Below are 16,360 nucleotides of genomic sequence, written 5' to 3'. Positions count from 1 at the left end.
GTTTCCTTACAAAACTCAGCCATCACAATGGTGCACTTTTTCTTTCTCTCTCTTTTTGGCCACAGCCTGACTGAGGAAACAATGGCTCCACCTGAGGCATTTCCAGAAAGCATCTGTCTAGGCTGTATCCAAAGAAATATGGTGGCACCAGACAGGCAATTTAGTTATGATGAGCGAAACCCCTATTTGTAACAGAGCAGCCATCTGTCAGTGGACTCTGTTGAGGTCTTTAAGCCACACGGGTCTCTGCTGAGAGGGTTGGGGTATGCTTGGAGCATTGTAGATGTCAAACAGACTGCAGCCCTTGCCTGCCGGGAAGACACTGACAGGGTGTCCTATCACTTCACTGATCAAAGATTGAAACTTTCCTCCACCTATAGAACCTTCCTCCAATTTAAATAGTTCTTCCCAGGGCTTTTTTTCAGCAGGAACGCGGTGGAACGGAGTTCCGGCACCTCTTGAAAATGGTCACATGGCTGGTGGCCCCGCCCCCTGATCTCCAGACAGAGGGGAGTTGAGATTGCCCTCTGCGCCACTTGGCATGGAGGGCAATCTAAACTCCCCTCTGTCTGGAGATCAGGGCGCGGGGCCACCAGCCATGTGACCATTTTCACCGAGGGCGCTTTAAACTTTTAAAAACTCCCCCCTTGTTCTAGCTGACCCAAAGTGACATCATTGTGCAGTCCTGAGTTCCACCACTGAGTTCCACCACCTCTTTTTCCAGAAAAAAAGCCCTGGTTCTTCCACTGGAAGAGCCACTTAAGTGGGCTTCCAGCCTCTGGTAGAATATGTGCCATTGTTGGAGAGCACCTTCTGTCTTCTGGTATCACCTTCGAAGGGATGCAGTATGAATTCAGAAAGCATAAAACGCCCTCCATCTCGCTTTCAAATACATGTACATACTTCATTTATACCTAGCCGTGCCAGCTGCCCGTCAATGGCAGGCAGTCTCCCCATGATCTGTGCCTCTGCCCACCGATCAGCATCTGATCAGCAGGAGGAGGCAGACCTAGGAAATGGGGCACACGTGAGAAAGCAAGGCAGGGAAATGGGCACGCGCACACCCATGACCCCAGCTGATGACATTACTTCCAACGCGACCTGGAAGCAATGGTGTCACGCCAGTGCCAATTCTTTAATAGTTGGCCCAGATCATGCAGCAAGCATGCTCCAGAAAGACAGGGTAAGTACCCACTGCCCCCCAATCTCCACCAGTTGCCAGGAGGACCTGCCAGGAGGACCTGGCAACCCGACTTATACCCCCACCTTTCTCCCCAGTCGGGGATCCAAAGTGGCTTACATCATTCCCCTCTCTTCCATTTTATCCTCACAACACTAAGAGGTAGATTAGGCTGAGAGTACGTGACTGGACAAGGAGTGACCCAGTAAGCTTTCACAGTAGAGCAGGGATTTGAACCTGGGGTCTCCTAGATCCTAGTTAGGGAACCCAGGTCCCCCGGTAGGGACGAGGATTCTCCACTCTCACCACCACTCACCTGGATGGTGGGAGAGAAGACAGGAGAATAGTCCTCCTGGGCTCACTCACAGTGACATCATTCCTGGGAGTGATGTCATCATGCCACACCCAGGAGCATTCCGGCACTTTGCAGTGTGCTGATTTGGACCCAAAATGGGAGTGTGCAGGAGTACTCCCAGCTCCTGCACAATGATGCCACTTCCTGGAAGTGACATCATCACACCACCATCATGTCGAAAAAAGTGAGGGCCAGGTCTCCTCCTCCCACTGGGAGGATAAGGGAACAGGCAAACCTAACTGTAGTCCAACACTCTAACCGCTACATCACACTTGCTTTGGGTCTCATTTTTCGTCCACAGAATTCAGGATGGTGTACATGGTTCTCTCATCCCCACTTTCTCCTCACGGGGCAAACCTAACTCACAGAATTGTTGTGAGGTGAAAATGGGGAAGGGAAAACCACATACATTGCCCTCAGCTCCTTGAAGAATGGGTGGGATAAAAATCAAATAAATAATACCAAATTGTATTTGCAGCAATCAGCTTCACATTGTGAGATTAAACATACATTATACAGACCAGTGTAGAATAGATATTCACAAACTCAATTAATACACAGGAGGCAGAGAAAACTCTTCAGCAATTTACATAATAGGGCAGCAGGGTCACACTCAGGCAGTTATCATCAGACCGAGAATGTGGTTTATTTCCAAAATTTGCATGCCACTTTTCTGCCCAATCAGAGCCACCAAGGCAGCTAACAACGGAAAACAAAACATTATAAAAACATATGTTAAAAAAAATTAAAACCAAAACTAACATGTGCAAAAACATAAAACAATAGTTAAAACATATGGCAGATAGGAGGGATCTCTGAGGAAATGCCAGATGAAATAAAAACATCTTCACCAGCTGGCAGACAACAGTGACAGAAGGAAACAAACAAACCTCGTTGGGGAGACAGTTTCATAATTTTGGTGCTCTGGCCAAAAAGGCCCTCTCTCAGGTTGCCACCCACCTAATCTCAGGACGCAGGGGTACCTAAAGCAAGCAGGGCCTTGGAAGACCTTAGTGGCCTGGTAGGTTTGCATAGGAGTCGGCAATCCTTTGGGTATGGCTTTCACAAATACACAGGAGAATTTCTCCCTTCTCTCATTAAGTGTTGGAGGGGATTAAATACGTGCAAGGATGTGGGAGCCACCTCCATGCAGTACAGTAGACCCCTAGGGGCGGTGTGTGCAAAATGCATGGCTGAGGCAATTTCCATGGGTTTTACTCACTGGACCAACATCCCATCGGCAAGGAGGCAGGAAAGGACATAACAGGGTGAGAAAGATCAACACAATTGAACCAGCTCCATTCACAGACATCCCCCACCCCCGTTTTGTGTGTATCATTACTGATTTGGTTACCATAGCTTCTCTCATGCTGGCACAGACAGATATGTACTCCGTTCAGCTTCCTGGCACCTTTATGGTACTGGACAATGTTCCTGTGGGGTTGATCCTGTGCCACAGCAGAGGCTACACAGATCTATCTAACAGCCTTTCCCCTCAAGAGATATTTTGTACTCAGGTGTGATACCCAAGTTGGGGGGGGGGGATACACATATGTGCCAAGCCAGTTATAAAGGCTTTCCCACGTAAGAACACAATAACTGCCTTGCTGGATCAGGCCGGACATGCTTCTGGAAGCTCAAAAAGCATCTCTCTTGCTGGCTGTTCCTGATATCTGATATTTAGAGGTATGCTGCCTCTGTACATGGAAGTTCCGTTTAGCTATCATGTTTAATGGCTGCTGATAGTGCCTCTAGAGCATTTATGTGGTTCTTTTTAAAAAAAACCTCAAGTTTTTTCACTTTAAAATCCAGTGATGTGGTGTTCCAAATCCTTTCTTGCTTATTATGTATTTTTAAAAGGGGAAAGCAATGTATGAAAAGTGTGTGTTTAGCTCAGCAGCTGTCTCTATGGATGGCCTCAGGAAGGTCAATTATCTTTCAGTCCTCTGTTCTTCCCTTTGTGGAATGCAAATAATTATACAGGCCTACCTTTACAGGTTGTTATGAGGATGTGGAAATGTTTACTTGCTAAAGACTCCAGGCTGGGCAAGGTTAAAATAAACAGTTTTTAAGAGTCTTCAATCTACTTTAGATCAAATATTTGAAAATATCCCGCTTTTGCCTGTCTATTCCCTTCCTTTCCCCTTAGTACTGTGAAATATTTAATTGTATGTCCCTGATGTAGTGGCTAGAATGTCAGACTAGGATCGAAGAAACCTACATTTGAATCCCTACTCTTGCCAAGGAAGCTCGCCAGTCACTTACTAACTTACTTCACAGGGTGGTTGTTGTGAGGATAAAATCAAGGAAGAAAAGAATGGTGTTATAAGTTGCTTTGGGCCCCAACTGGGGAGAAAGTGGTGCATAAACATCTGACTAAAATGTTCATAAGTACACCATGACATGACAGTATCTGAGCCACTCCCTAGGAGAGGTTCACAAGACACAGGAAAGGGGCTTCAACCTTGCATTTTCCACCAAAACTTGCAAAAGTTTGAGGGACTTGTGTTCTGATGGCATATGCTATACAATTTTAGTGCAATTCTAAACGGATCAAACCGCAAGTTTAAATAGATGATACTGTTGTTTCTGAGTTCTCTTATCTCGCAGGAAATTTTCATATTCTTATTTGAATAGCATTCAAATCCTAAAATACCTTTATTACAAAAAACATATCATTTTGCATCTCATGCTAATGAACTTAAAGAAACTGGGCATTGTGGGAAAACAGTAACTTCCCCTTCCTTTAAAAAAAACAGCTGCCTGTTAGTTTTTTTTGTTGGTACTTTCCACCCAAAGAACCCAACTGGTGGTCTTTAGGAAGTTGTGAAGATTTCCAACAGCTGTACTGTATGATGTGATAAAATTCTGAATCTCTTCTCTCCATTAGGGACTAGAGATGAGCACGAACCAAAATACGAACCAAAATTAAGCACGAACCAGGCCGGTTCGTGGTTTGCAAACCAGCGGTTTGTCAGATCCCATTTCTGACGAACCACCACGAACTTCAGTCTGGTTCATTTGGTTTGTTTTTTGGTTTGTCACTGCAGACAGCCTGGTGCCAATCAATCAGTTTCCTAGGCAACAGGGGATAGACTTCCTGCAGACCTGCTGAACCAGAAGTGAACTTCTGCTGGCCCGGAAGTGATGGTTTCCTGACCTGGATGTGCCGCTTTCACGAACCAAACAGACTCATTTGCAAACCAGGGGCAGGTTCATGAAAGTTCATGGTTCGTGAAATTTGACGAACCACGAACCGCATGGTTCGGTTTTTTCCCAATCCGTGCCCATCTCTATTAGGGACTAGAGATACATGTACTAAAATGCAGTAGTAGATACTAAAGATTTTCACCCTCCTCAAAATTTTACTGAAGATCACATCATGATGTTGGAGCCAAGTGATGATTGTGCCTGGATGTGTACCCACCTACATCACATCTTGGAGAAGGGGCTCACAATATTCACTGCCTATAAGGGGAGATAGCAGCAGTGTAAAATATGGGTAACAAATATCAGAATTCATATACCCTCCAGTCCATAATCTCCTTCCCAACAGAAGCCAAGAAGAAGCTTTTGGAAACCTCAGATTCAGAGCATGTAGGCAAGGCAACAGCCGTTCTCTGCTATTTGTCATCAGCATCTGCTGTCCAAAGGTATACTGCTTCTGAACATGGAGTTCCACTAGGGCTGGTAAGGAGGAATAGTCAAGGGACAAACAAAAACCAAAGAGAGGCAGAGGCAATACAGATTTCCAGGATGTACGTAGAGAAAGCTGGAAGAAGGCCTCCAACGTGGATGGTTTTCATTGCTATCTTTATGTTTTACTGCAGCTATTTCAGATTTTATTCTGTGCTGAGTTTCATGGTGCTTTGTATTTACGTTTGGCCTTAAATGTCATAAGGCATCCCGTGTGCAAGTTTTAACAGAAAGGTGGGAGAGAACTTCTGTAAACCAATAAAATGGGTGTGTTTTCTATCCTGCTTTTCCATCAAAGCAGATCAGAGCAACTAAGATTCCTAAGCAGTTTCTTTCAAGTTGACATGTCAGTTAACATTGTAACAGCAGTAGAAACTGACTATGTGGGTTCCAGTGGGAGTGTAAAAGGTACAGACTTCCACCCCCAACAAGCACTTCCAGTCAGAGTTTGCAGTTGGCTTTGCATCAGCCACATGCATCAAGGCAGCACTTGCCTCTGGACACTGAAGATGCTTCTCCGGAGAGCATTCATACTTGCTAGGGTCCAGCTATGGGAAACACAACTGTGTACCTCCGACAGAAGCTCCTCCATCACCACCTCCCCTGCCCAATAACTCACACACACGTGCTTTCAGAATCTTCTTAAAGCATCAAAGGCTTGCTAATACTGAAACTGCAAAGGTACACATGAATTCAGTCTCTTCACTTTAACTCTTCCGGCTGAGAAGATATTTATATGGTTGGGAAAAGGGGAAATTTTTAATGTGGAGATAAATCATGAGTGGGCGGGCTTGCCAGAGGAGGAGAGGAGATGACGGAAATGGTAAGTTGTAGAAAGAGTATTAATGGGACACAGCATTGTCCAGCAGCAAAGAATGAGCCATGTATTGCAGAAGATCCCAGGATCAGTCCCTGTATTTTCAGATAAATACAGATCCAGGAAGAAAGGCTGGGAGAAATCTCTGTTGAGACCCCAGAAAACTAGCCAATCGAGCTAGACAATGCGGAGCCAGAAGGACCAAAGACCTGACTCATTATAAGGCATACATTACAGACATATGAAGCATCCTGAAAAATCGCTGAGTAAGAATCTAGAGATGCAAGATAAAATAAGCAGGGGAGAATTATCTTCACAGTAACCCTGTAAGGTAGGTTTGCTGAGAGAGACAGAAAGGCACTGGCCCAAGTTCACCTGCTAAGTTTCATGGCGATCCAGTATCTAGCCATAACAGCTCACTTGATTCTGAGACAACCTTTATCTAGGCCCATTTGAACTGTTTATAGTAGCAGCTGTTCAGAATGTGTGGCAACCCACAGGGGGTGATATTTTCCCCAATATTCTTCAACAACTACATGAGTCCCCTCGCCCAGCTGGTACCAAGTTTCAGACTGGGGTGTCATCAGTATGCAGGTGACACCCAGTTGTATCTGCTGATGGAGGGCTGGCCTGACACCACCCCAGATGCCTTGGCTGGAGCTTTGGAGGCCGTGACTGGATGGTTGAAAGTTGTCTGAAATTGAACCCCACAAAGACAGAGATTCTATACTTGGGTTGTGGCCTGTTGGGCTCGGGAATCCAGCTCCTAACCGTTGATGGGGTGCTGCTTACACTCGCTCCAATGGTCAGGGGGTGATCCTGGATGCCTCCTTATCAATGAAGGCCCAGGTCACAGCAGTTGCCAGGTGTGCCTTTTTCCAGCTGCACCCAGCCAGGCAACTTGTCCCTTACCCCTTGACCCATGAACAAAGGACAGTGATCCAAACAACGTTCACCTCCAGATTAGATTACTGTAACTTGCTCTATGCAGAGCTTCCCTTGGGTCTGGCCTGGAAATTACAACTGGTCCAGAATGCAGCTGCACGTGTCCTTACAGGAACACCGTATAGGGCACGTATAACACTGGTTCTGCGCTAGCTGCACTGGCTCCCAGTAGAGTTCCAGATCAGGTTCAAGGTTTTGGTGTTAACCTATAAAGCCCTTAGCGGACTGGGACCAGCATATCTGCAGGACTGCCTCTCACCATATGTTCCCTGGAGGGTGCTTCGATCGGCAAAAAAAACACTGCTGGTGATCCCTGGCCACAAGGATGGTCGCCTGGCCTCAAGCAGGCCCAGGGTCTTTTCAGTCCTGGCACCAACCTGGAGGAACTCTGTCATTCGAAGTTAGGGCCCAGTGAGATTTGCTATCCTTCCACCAGGCCTGTAAGACAGAGATGTTCCACCAGGCGTATGGCTGAGATCAGGGTGGTGGCGGGGTCACTTGCTAGTTTCCTGCAGAGGGGGGATTGAAACCCCTCACCTCAGTTTTCCACTGATACGTTTAATGCTGTCTACCAGTTCTCAGCTCATGAGATAATTGGCTGGGTTAATGCAATATGAGCTGCCACCAAAAAGTCTATGTTTACTATATTTTATACTTCCTTTTAACATGATTTTATTGTGATTACATGAGATATGGTTATCCACTCTGAGCCTGCCTGTGGGAGAGCTGACTATAAATTTAATAATAAATAAAGAAATAAACCACCATGACACAGATACTCCTGTGGAACAATTACGTGTGGTCTGACATCGAGGGAAGGAGATATTCCTCTTCCCTAAACGGTACCCGCAAAATGAGGGTGCTATATTGAGAACTGTTTCACGTGGGAAGCCATGCTGGTCCACAGCAGAAGAGCAAGATTTGAGTCCAGTATTACCTTAAAGATCAACAAGATTAAGGTTTTGAGTGTCAAAGCTTTGGCTTTTAAAAGTTTATATCCTGGAAATCCTGTTGGTCCTTAAGGTGCTACTGGTAGGACTGAATCTTGCCTCTCCTACATTGGAAAAGCATTAATAATGGCAGAAAATGTTGAAATCTTGGGATGGAATCACAGCTGAACCTGCCATGCCCACAAGGCAAGGCTGTTCTGCTTCACGCGGGGAACATATCAGTCCCTCGCTGTCCTTCTCATACTTCTGTCAGCATTTAAATAAAAATGGTTTCAAACAGAGGCTCAGGAGAAAGACAAGCATATAAATATTGTAAGTAAATAAATAAATACTCAAAGCCAACAAGTTCTCATCTACTGGACAACACAACAGAACCCTCATTGGTCACACTCACACTGCAAGTCCCAACAGGGTGCAGACTGTTTGTGAGCACAAATGGCCCCTAACCACACAACAGCTCAAAAGAGGGAAGAAGGACTGAAAAGGCCTGTGTAGAAGAAAGTGATGTGGGCAGATGGGGTGTTTGAAAAAGAAAGACTAAAATGAGAGCTGCTAACCTTTGGGGCAAATGTATCGCAAGGGAAGGGGCCACGTCTCAGTGGCAGAACACATGTAGACAATCTCAGGTTCAATTCCCACCATCTTCTGAGACCGTGGAGAACCACTCATTCAATACTGGCCTCAGATGGAATCCCTGATAAAGCAAATAAGACCAACTGCTACGCTGCGGGAGAAACTGGCAGGAGGTAGGCCTGACTCATACACATCATATCCAGCCCCAAGAGGACCGGATGCAACAAGCTCCCATTTCTTTTTGCCACCGATTAGCCATCCACAGACTAGACACATGACACAAATCCTTCACCAAAGAACGGCACTGCCAGAACTAGCCACCGAAGCAGGACCTGTGGCATTTTCATCAATGGGCAGAAATTCATGTTCAGCCCTGTTCATCAAGCCCAGTAAACTTACTTAATTAAAATATTTAAACTATTTCAATGCATGCAAGTGTAAAAACCCATCATGATACAAACGCACCCTATAAACTATGTGATCTCCAATACACAAAGGACTTGACTCTGATCTGCATCCAAAACGCAGATGGGCCTCAGAATCCTTTGGCCACCTAACTGCCAAAGGAATGAAAGGAGGATAAAGGGTGGACAGAAAAGAAAGTAATGTTTTGGAAAATAAGGAAATCTTTGCATTCCTCCTCTAAGGCTTCTCACAGAATCATAAGATCACCCACCAGGTCAAAAAGGGCCTTCAGGAGCAATAATCAGTGGACATAGTTTTATTTCCACACACACACCCCAATCAGTTCCTGTCCCAAAGGAAGGGAACATTTGGAAAAGTCTTTGGATGGGTCCAGGAATACAGTTGGAAAGCACACGGTGCTGAAGCCAACCACCTTTAGGCCTGCTCAAAGCCTGTATTTAATCTTATACATCCTGTCAGTTCCATGGAAGAACCATAATATGAAGCTTCATTATTAAAAAAAGGATTTAAAAAATCATACTGATTAGATACCGCTGTCATTACTCCATATCCCAAATTAGAAAGACAGAACAGTAAGATTTTTTTTAAATTGCCCCAACAGGAGATGAGGGGGCAGGTGAGGAATGCACCAATACTGTCCCCCAAATAATTTTTTTTGGGGGGGGGGGTTACCACTTGAGATTGCAGATCACTTGAATGGCGTCCCCCAGATTTTTCGACCAGTATATTTGGCATTTGGGGGAAGCACCTTCTTGCCTCCCCCCCAAAACTGAGAAAATGGGTGGAGACTAGATGGGATTTTTAAGAGGCAGAAACAACACGCGATCGCACAACCCTGTTCTTGAAGGGGCCACACACACATGGCTCTTTGTTTCCCCGCGCTTTGCCACGGCCGGCTACTTCGCAGGAACTTTACACGCCTGAAACTCTGCCCGCTTCGTCCCCATTCGAACAGAAGAAGAAAAGCGGCGCGTCGGATGGAGACGGGAGAAAAGGGCCAGCCTGATGCTGTCAGGCAAAGTCGACAGCCGAAGTCTGGCAAACAAGGGCGGGGCGGGGGCTTCGCTCTCCTCCTTTTTCGCTTTCGCTCGCTGAAGGGAGGAAGTGGGGAGGGGGCGGGAAGAGCCCGGAGGCAGAGCTCCTCTACAAAGGGGGGATCGCGAGCGGAACAGGGGTCCAGAGCCCCCCTCAGACCTTTTCTCCACGTTTCTCGATGCCGTCCGGGGGGAGGGAAAAGGCAAAGGGGCATCACGCTGAACCTAAAGGGGGGGTCTAAATATGGAGCCAATTCTTACCTTTACAAAGAGCTCTACCTGGGGCTGCTCCTCAGCCATGGCGGGGTCGTGCAGTGGCGGGAGACTCCTCCGGGTTGCAAGAAGCAAAAGAAGTTTCTATTGGCTTGATGGAGGGAGGAGGTAGCTCGGATCTTCCAGCGCGGAGTAGTTAGTCTCTTACAACTTCAAGCAACTTCCCTCCGCAGAGCTCCAGCCACGCCCAGGAACTGAGCCCGGTTGAGTCACCGCGGATGGCAGCAGAGCGGGGGAGGGGGATAGCCTGCCTAGGCTGCGGGGGGGGGGTTGCAACCCCCCCTCCTGCCTTCTGATCTCTTATTTTCTTTCTGATCGTCACTTGTCACTCACCGACCACCACTGCAATTTCTTTGTCTTTCTGTGGTTAGCGCGTCGGACAGGATGAGGGTTGATCCGGCTTCGATCCGTTGCTCTGCCGTGTTTGGGTGACTTCGAGCTAGTTGTTCTCTTTTAGCCTAGCCTACCTCGCAGGGTTGTTATTGTGAGGATAAAATGGAGGTTGGAGAGAAGGATGTTTTCAGCTGATTTGGGCCTATAATGGGGAGAAAAGTGGGGTATAAATATCTTTAAAAGTCTTGGGGGGTCCGCTTGTAGGGGTTTTTTAAAAGTGGTTTGAGAGAAGCTGGGCCAACTGGTTTTTTCCCCTACCTATGGTTAAACAGGTTTAGCAGGCTTTGGAGAAAATATAAAAGCCTGTTAAACATGTAGCAAGGAGGCAAGAATCAGACGGTTGGTCTATCAAAGTTAGCTGGTGGCTACTCTGACTGGCAACAACTTTGCAGGGTTGAGGTCTTCCATGTAACTTGCTACCGGATTCTTTTAACCAGAGATACCAAGAATTCACCCTGAGACCTGGAAAGCAGATGCTATATGACCGAGCCATGGCCCCTTCCCTACATGCCATGAGTAGCAATCCTTTTCTGTTGAAAAGGGGAAAATGCTGTCCCCAATTTTACATCTGCATCATTTATTATTTACAAAAAGTTATTTATAATATTCTAGGTGATGTACAAGAGTAAAGGGAAATGGGGTCACTGCCTACAAACTCACAAACATAACCCAATTTACGTGGAAGAAACTCCTCTGAAACCAAGACAGTGGGCTTTTTGACCCTACATAGGTGACCTAGGTTTGTCTCAATATGCACTCAGTAAGAAGCAACTGCTAAGGGGAAAACTACACATGATGTTAGTTCCATGCTCAAATCCCAAGTTGTATAATTGAGCTGTAGGAGATGGGGGGGGGGGGAGGTAACATGTTGCCAACTCTGGCATGGGAAATTCCTGGAGATCTGAGGGCCGAGTTTAGAGAAGGGAGGGAGTTAAGCAAGAATGTGGTGTTACTCTAGGACTTCTGTTTCTCCTAGATTCTATGGCAGCTTGCACTCTAAAGCTGCCATTTACTCCAGGGGAATTAATCTCTCAGGTCCCTCTTCTGGGGAAGAGGGGTTTTACCCTTCGTCAGGGTTGTTTCCCTCATCAGAAATCCTCCATGCCTTGCTATTATGGTTGCCAGCTCCAAGTTGGGAAATTCCTGGATATTTGAGGGGGTGGATCCTAGAGAGATGGAGTTTGGAGAGGGGAGAGACCTCAGCAGGGTATAACGCCATAGAGGCTACCATCCAAAGCTTGTGTTTTCTCCAGATGAACTGCTCTCAGTAGTCTGGAGATGAGTTATAATTCCGGAGATCTCCAGGCCCACCTGAAGGTTGTCAGCCCTCCAGGCTATGGCTGTTTTTTGCATCTCAGTTAACTTGTCAATAATTGGAGCAAAGATCTCTGACATCATGTGTGGTTTGGCCCTAATCCTGGTTGGTGTAACTGTATGGAACAGATTTTTAAAGTCCTCTGTTTGTCATGTTCGTGTTATGCTTTTAAACGTTATAAAATTATGATTGGTGTGGAGAGAATGATTACGAAAAAAACATTTTCTGTCTCAAAACAGTAGAATTCAGGATCATTCAGACATCTTGATAGGCCTGAAATTCAGGCCACAAAAATGTGCTTATTTCATTATATAATTGGAGTATGGAACTCCTCACCACAAAACGTTGTCTTTTTAGAAGCATTCCATATACAAAGGATTGGTCTCAGTGTCTAGTAAGCATGGTAACTAAATAGAGCTTCTGTAGTTTGGAGTGCTGTAACTCTTAATACCAGTTGCTGGGAATAAACAAGAATGACCATTGTAGAGAAAAATTGTGAGTTTCCTAAAGTATTGATTGACCTTTGTTGAAAACAATACTGTTTGAAGGTGGTTTATCTTTTTCTCTCGTCAATTTCCTTTCTTCTGGTCTGTTAGTTAAGCATGTTCATAGCATGAATATGTTACTATCAAAATGCCTGTCTTTTATACCATGTGTGAATGTGTATAAAGAGGTTGTCTACAATTCCAGGAACACAGATAATGCAACATTTCTCTCTTCATAGAACATCTATGCCATCTGTCATCATTTTTTCACAAAACTTGGCAGGTGCTTCTTAGAATTGAATCTGGCATGAGCTATGTAGCTCTTCTTGCATATAGCTCTATCCCAAAGATCTCTTCCTTGGTTGCTCTGGGCATTTACTCCTTTATGTGTTTTAAATATTTCTAAGCCTAGCTTTTACCCAGCACAACTGGGACCTACCGGATAAACAAGACGTAATAAAAATAACTATAAACTAATGAAATCGATACCATCACTGAAACATTCTTATATACAGCCAGCAAAATTGTAACGGTAGGCTACTATCAATTCAATCTGCTCTTATCCTTACAATACTTCTCAGCCTATCTCGACTTGGTTTTGCAGCTATTGATGTATTGTGGAATTTGGGGAACTGGATTTTTTTTTTTATGTACGTAGATAACTTTCAGTGTCCTATAAAACCTTTTATTGAGAATGAGAGTGAAGAACAGCAATTGCCTTAAGGTCTTATTATGCCTCCGTGGTAAAAAGTATGATGTTCCAACTTCAACTGTTTCTCTTTTTTAATATACAGTGAACTGTTATTCTCCACTAATCATGGAGAATTCCCCCACCACTATCCCACCCTGGTCATTTTTGGTTTCCAGTGGTTAAAGTAGAAGGAAGCTGTGGCTTCGTGGCGGAGCACTTGAATCGCTTGCAGAAGGTCTAAGGATCAGGCTTCAGCATCTCCAATTAAAGGTTTTCAGGTTGGGAAAAACTTGTTGGACTAGGATCTGTGAGGGCCAGGTTTGAATCCCCAGTCTGCCATGGGTGACCTTGGGCCATTCACTGTTTCTCAGCCTAACCTACCTCACAGGGTTGTTGTGAGAAGAAAATGGAAAAGGGAAGAATTTGTAAGCCACTTTTAGGTCCGTGTTGTGGGAGAGAAGTAGGGTTTAAATAAAATACATACAAATAATAAAAATATTCTTTGCCCAAATCCAGAAGAGACGCTAAGCTAACCAGGCTCACAGCCTGTCAAGCTTTATGTGCCCAAGTGAGCGGGTACAATCCAGTATGTGGTTTGAGAACTACGGCTCTGAATCCCTGCCTGGAAGCAATATATTAGAGCAGGCTTTCTCAGACCCCATCCCAGTGACCTCACCAACTCCAAACAATAAATTGCCTGTGCCTTTCCAAGTGTCACTGAGGCAAAACAAAGGTAAATATAAGAGACAGGAGCTTTTCAGGGCCGATTCCAGATTACTAACCTTAAGGCGCTTCATGCCGCCCTCTTCCAGATGGTGACGGGGAAAATGCGAAATATCGCGTTTCCTCGCGCGAGTTTTGTGCGTCGTTGCGCAAAACTCGCACGAGGAAACGCGATATTTCGCATTTTCCCTGTCGCGATCCGGAAGAGGGCGGCATGAAGCGCCTTAAGGTTAGTCATCTGGAATCGGCCCAGGTGTCACCAGTAGAAGGGCCTAGAAAAATTAATGGGCCACCAAGGGAGCAGGTCCAGCCAGATTTGTGGCAAGTTTTTACGATCTGCAAGGGAAGTAGGAATGCCCTGTAGATTGTAAGGAGTCATTGCACAGTTACCCAGGGCTTTTTTTCAGCTGGAATGTGGTGGAACAGAGTTCCGGAACCTCTTGAAAATGGTCACATGGTTAGTGGCCCCGCCCCCTGATCTCCAGACAGAGAGGAGTTTAGATTGCCTTCCCTGCCGCCAAGCAGCACGGAGGGCAATCTAAACTCCCCTCTGCTTGGAGATCAGGGGGCGGGACCACCAGCCATGTGACCATTTTCTCCGAGGGCAACCCACTGAGTTCCACCACCTCATTTCCCAGAAAAAAGTCCTGCAGTTACCATTGATCATCACAACTATCCTGAATCAACATCTCATTTGTTCAGTACATCTTTATCATGCCCTTACTCCAAGGGGCTCAGGGCATCCTATATTGTTCTCTCCACCTTCATTTTGTCCTTATAAGATAAATTAGGCCGGGAAAGAGGGAAACTTGCCCAAGGTCCCCAGCTAGCTTCAGGGCAGTATGAGAACTCAGATATTTATACCCCACTTTTCTCACCAGTGGGGACCCAAAGCAGTTAACAACATTGTCCTCCCCTTCCTCTATTTTATCCTCACAACAGCCACTCTAATGAAGGTTACTGGTCCAAGGTCACCCAGTGAGCTTCTATAGCAGCAATGGGGATTTGAGCCTGGTTTTCCCAGATCATAGGCCAATATTCTAACATCTACACTACACCACTGTGCTTATGTTCTCTCTCATCCTTTATTTATCCAGCTATCTAGTCAGTACTAGCCCAACTGCACAAACAACCCAAGCATTATCTTACGGTTTTTATATTTTGGGGAGTCATTGATGAAAACCCCATTTTCTCTAGATCCCTTGGAAAGGCTCAAAGGATGCTGGGAAGCAACTCTTTGGCCACATGAAAATGTACCATCATCATCCTTACAAAGGATCCTGGGTCTACTTTTAAAATAAGATGCTTGTGATGGCAACATTTCTTGGGCCAGCTCTGCATCTGTCAAGATATAAACATAGCTTGAGTTTGAAAGGAAGGAGTGTCAAGGAGGGGTAAAAATGTCTCTCAGCAGGGGCTTGTGCCTCTTTGGGGAAGACTGCCTTTCACTCTTGGTGTATAGTTTAACTGGATTGATCAAGATCCCTTTTACCTGAGGAACCTGGAATATTACCTCACAGAGAGAACCGGCAAGGGATCTATTAAAAGAATTTTCAGCACCCTCACCAAACAATATTTCCCAGGATTCTGTGGGAGAAACCATGAGAGTTATAAATAATATAATTTTGTGTGTGTGTGGATAAGGTATGCTCTTAGTGTTGGTAATGTGCGAGAAGGGGACTACAGATAGAAACTACTGTTTGGATAAAAAGCCACTGTGAAGTCAATGTGTACATACAATCCCTGAGTGGCAGAATTCTTGCTGCAGGATAAGCCCCAACACAAGCATAAGCAAGTTTGGATCCTTTCCCTCCTCCCCTTACCAAAGATATAAACAAGTTGTTTAAGCAAACGCCTAGAGATTTTACTCAGACGGAACTCTTTTCCATCATACAAACTGCTGTGCTCCTGGAAAGCTCACTCATTCTTTACAAAACAAAACAGAGCCCATTCCTTTATCTTCTTATCTCCTCTCATAGACCAATGTGGAAAGGTTTTCCTTTGGATAGTTGTGAACGTTTCTCCTTTCCCGATTTTTACTCCTGCTATATCTTCAGCCTTGACACTGTTTGAGCCAAAGCCGGCTTGGAACGTATGAAAAAGTAATGAAGCTGTTGTGTGTGTAAAGTGCATCTCTCCAAGTTCCACAGGCCCCCCTTGCCCAGCTTCTAGTCAGATTTGATCACAGGCCATTCTTAGAAGGGACCTTATAAGGACTCTGAAAGATGTTGGGGGCTAGGGTTTGTTTGTCTTTTTAAAAGCTTAAATCAAGGATTCCTATGAGAGGAGGCTCAGTGGGTCCTATTCCCAGTTAAACAGCCATGATTTCCTGACCTAACCAGGAATACTGCCCGGAGATGGAAATCGGTGGGTGTGGATTAGAAACCGTACAATAAACCTCTGTGCAGAGGGATGAATGGGAGACTGACTGGCCAGAAGCCATTCTGTTTAAAATAACTTATCATTCATTTCTAGGTTCTTTACAGGGAGAAAGAAAAATGTGG

General features: G+C 45.4%; 1 protein-coding gene across 1 annotated transcript in view; it reads right to left on the bottom strand.

Annotated features, from left to right (window-relative positions):
- Positions 1-10,407, bottom strand: part of CLIC1 (chloride intracellular channel 1) — a 35,651-nt gene extending 25,244 nt beyond the window's left edge. Inside the window, exon 1 of the mRNA XM_054978612.1 lies at positions 10,238-10,407. Within this exon, the coding sequence (XP_054834587.1) occupies positions 10,238-10,276 (39 nt within the window). The 5' untranslated portion in view covers positions 10,277-10,407. The remainder of the gene's footprint in view (positions 1-10,237) is intronic.
- Between the last annotated feature and the right edge of the window lie 5,953 nt (positions 10,408-16,360).

The sequence above is a fragment of the Eublepharis macularius genome, chromosome 4 (genome assembly GCF_028583425.1).
Source record: "Eublepharis macularius isolate TG4126 chromosome 4, MPM_Emac_v1.0, whole genome shotgun sequence".
NCBI classification, from domain to species: Eukaryota; Metazoa; Chordata; class Lepidosauria; order Squamata; family Eublepharidae; genus Eublepharis; species Eublepharis macularius.
This window is presented reverse-complemented; position numbering and strand designations above follow the sequence as displayed.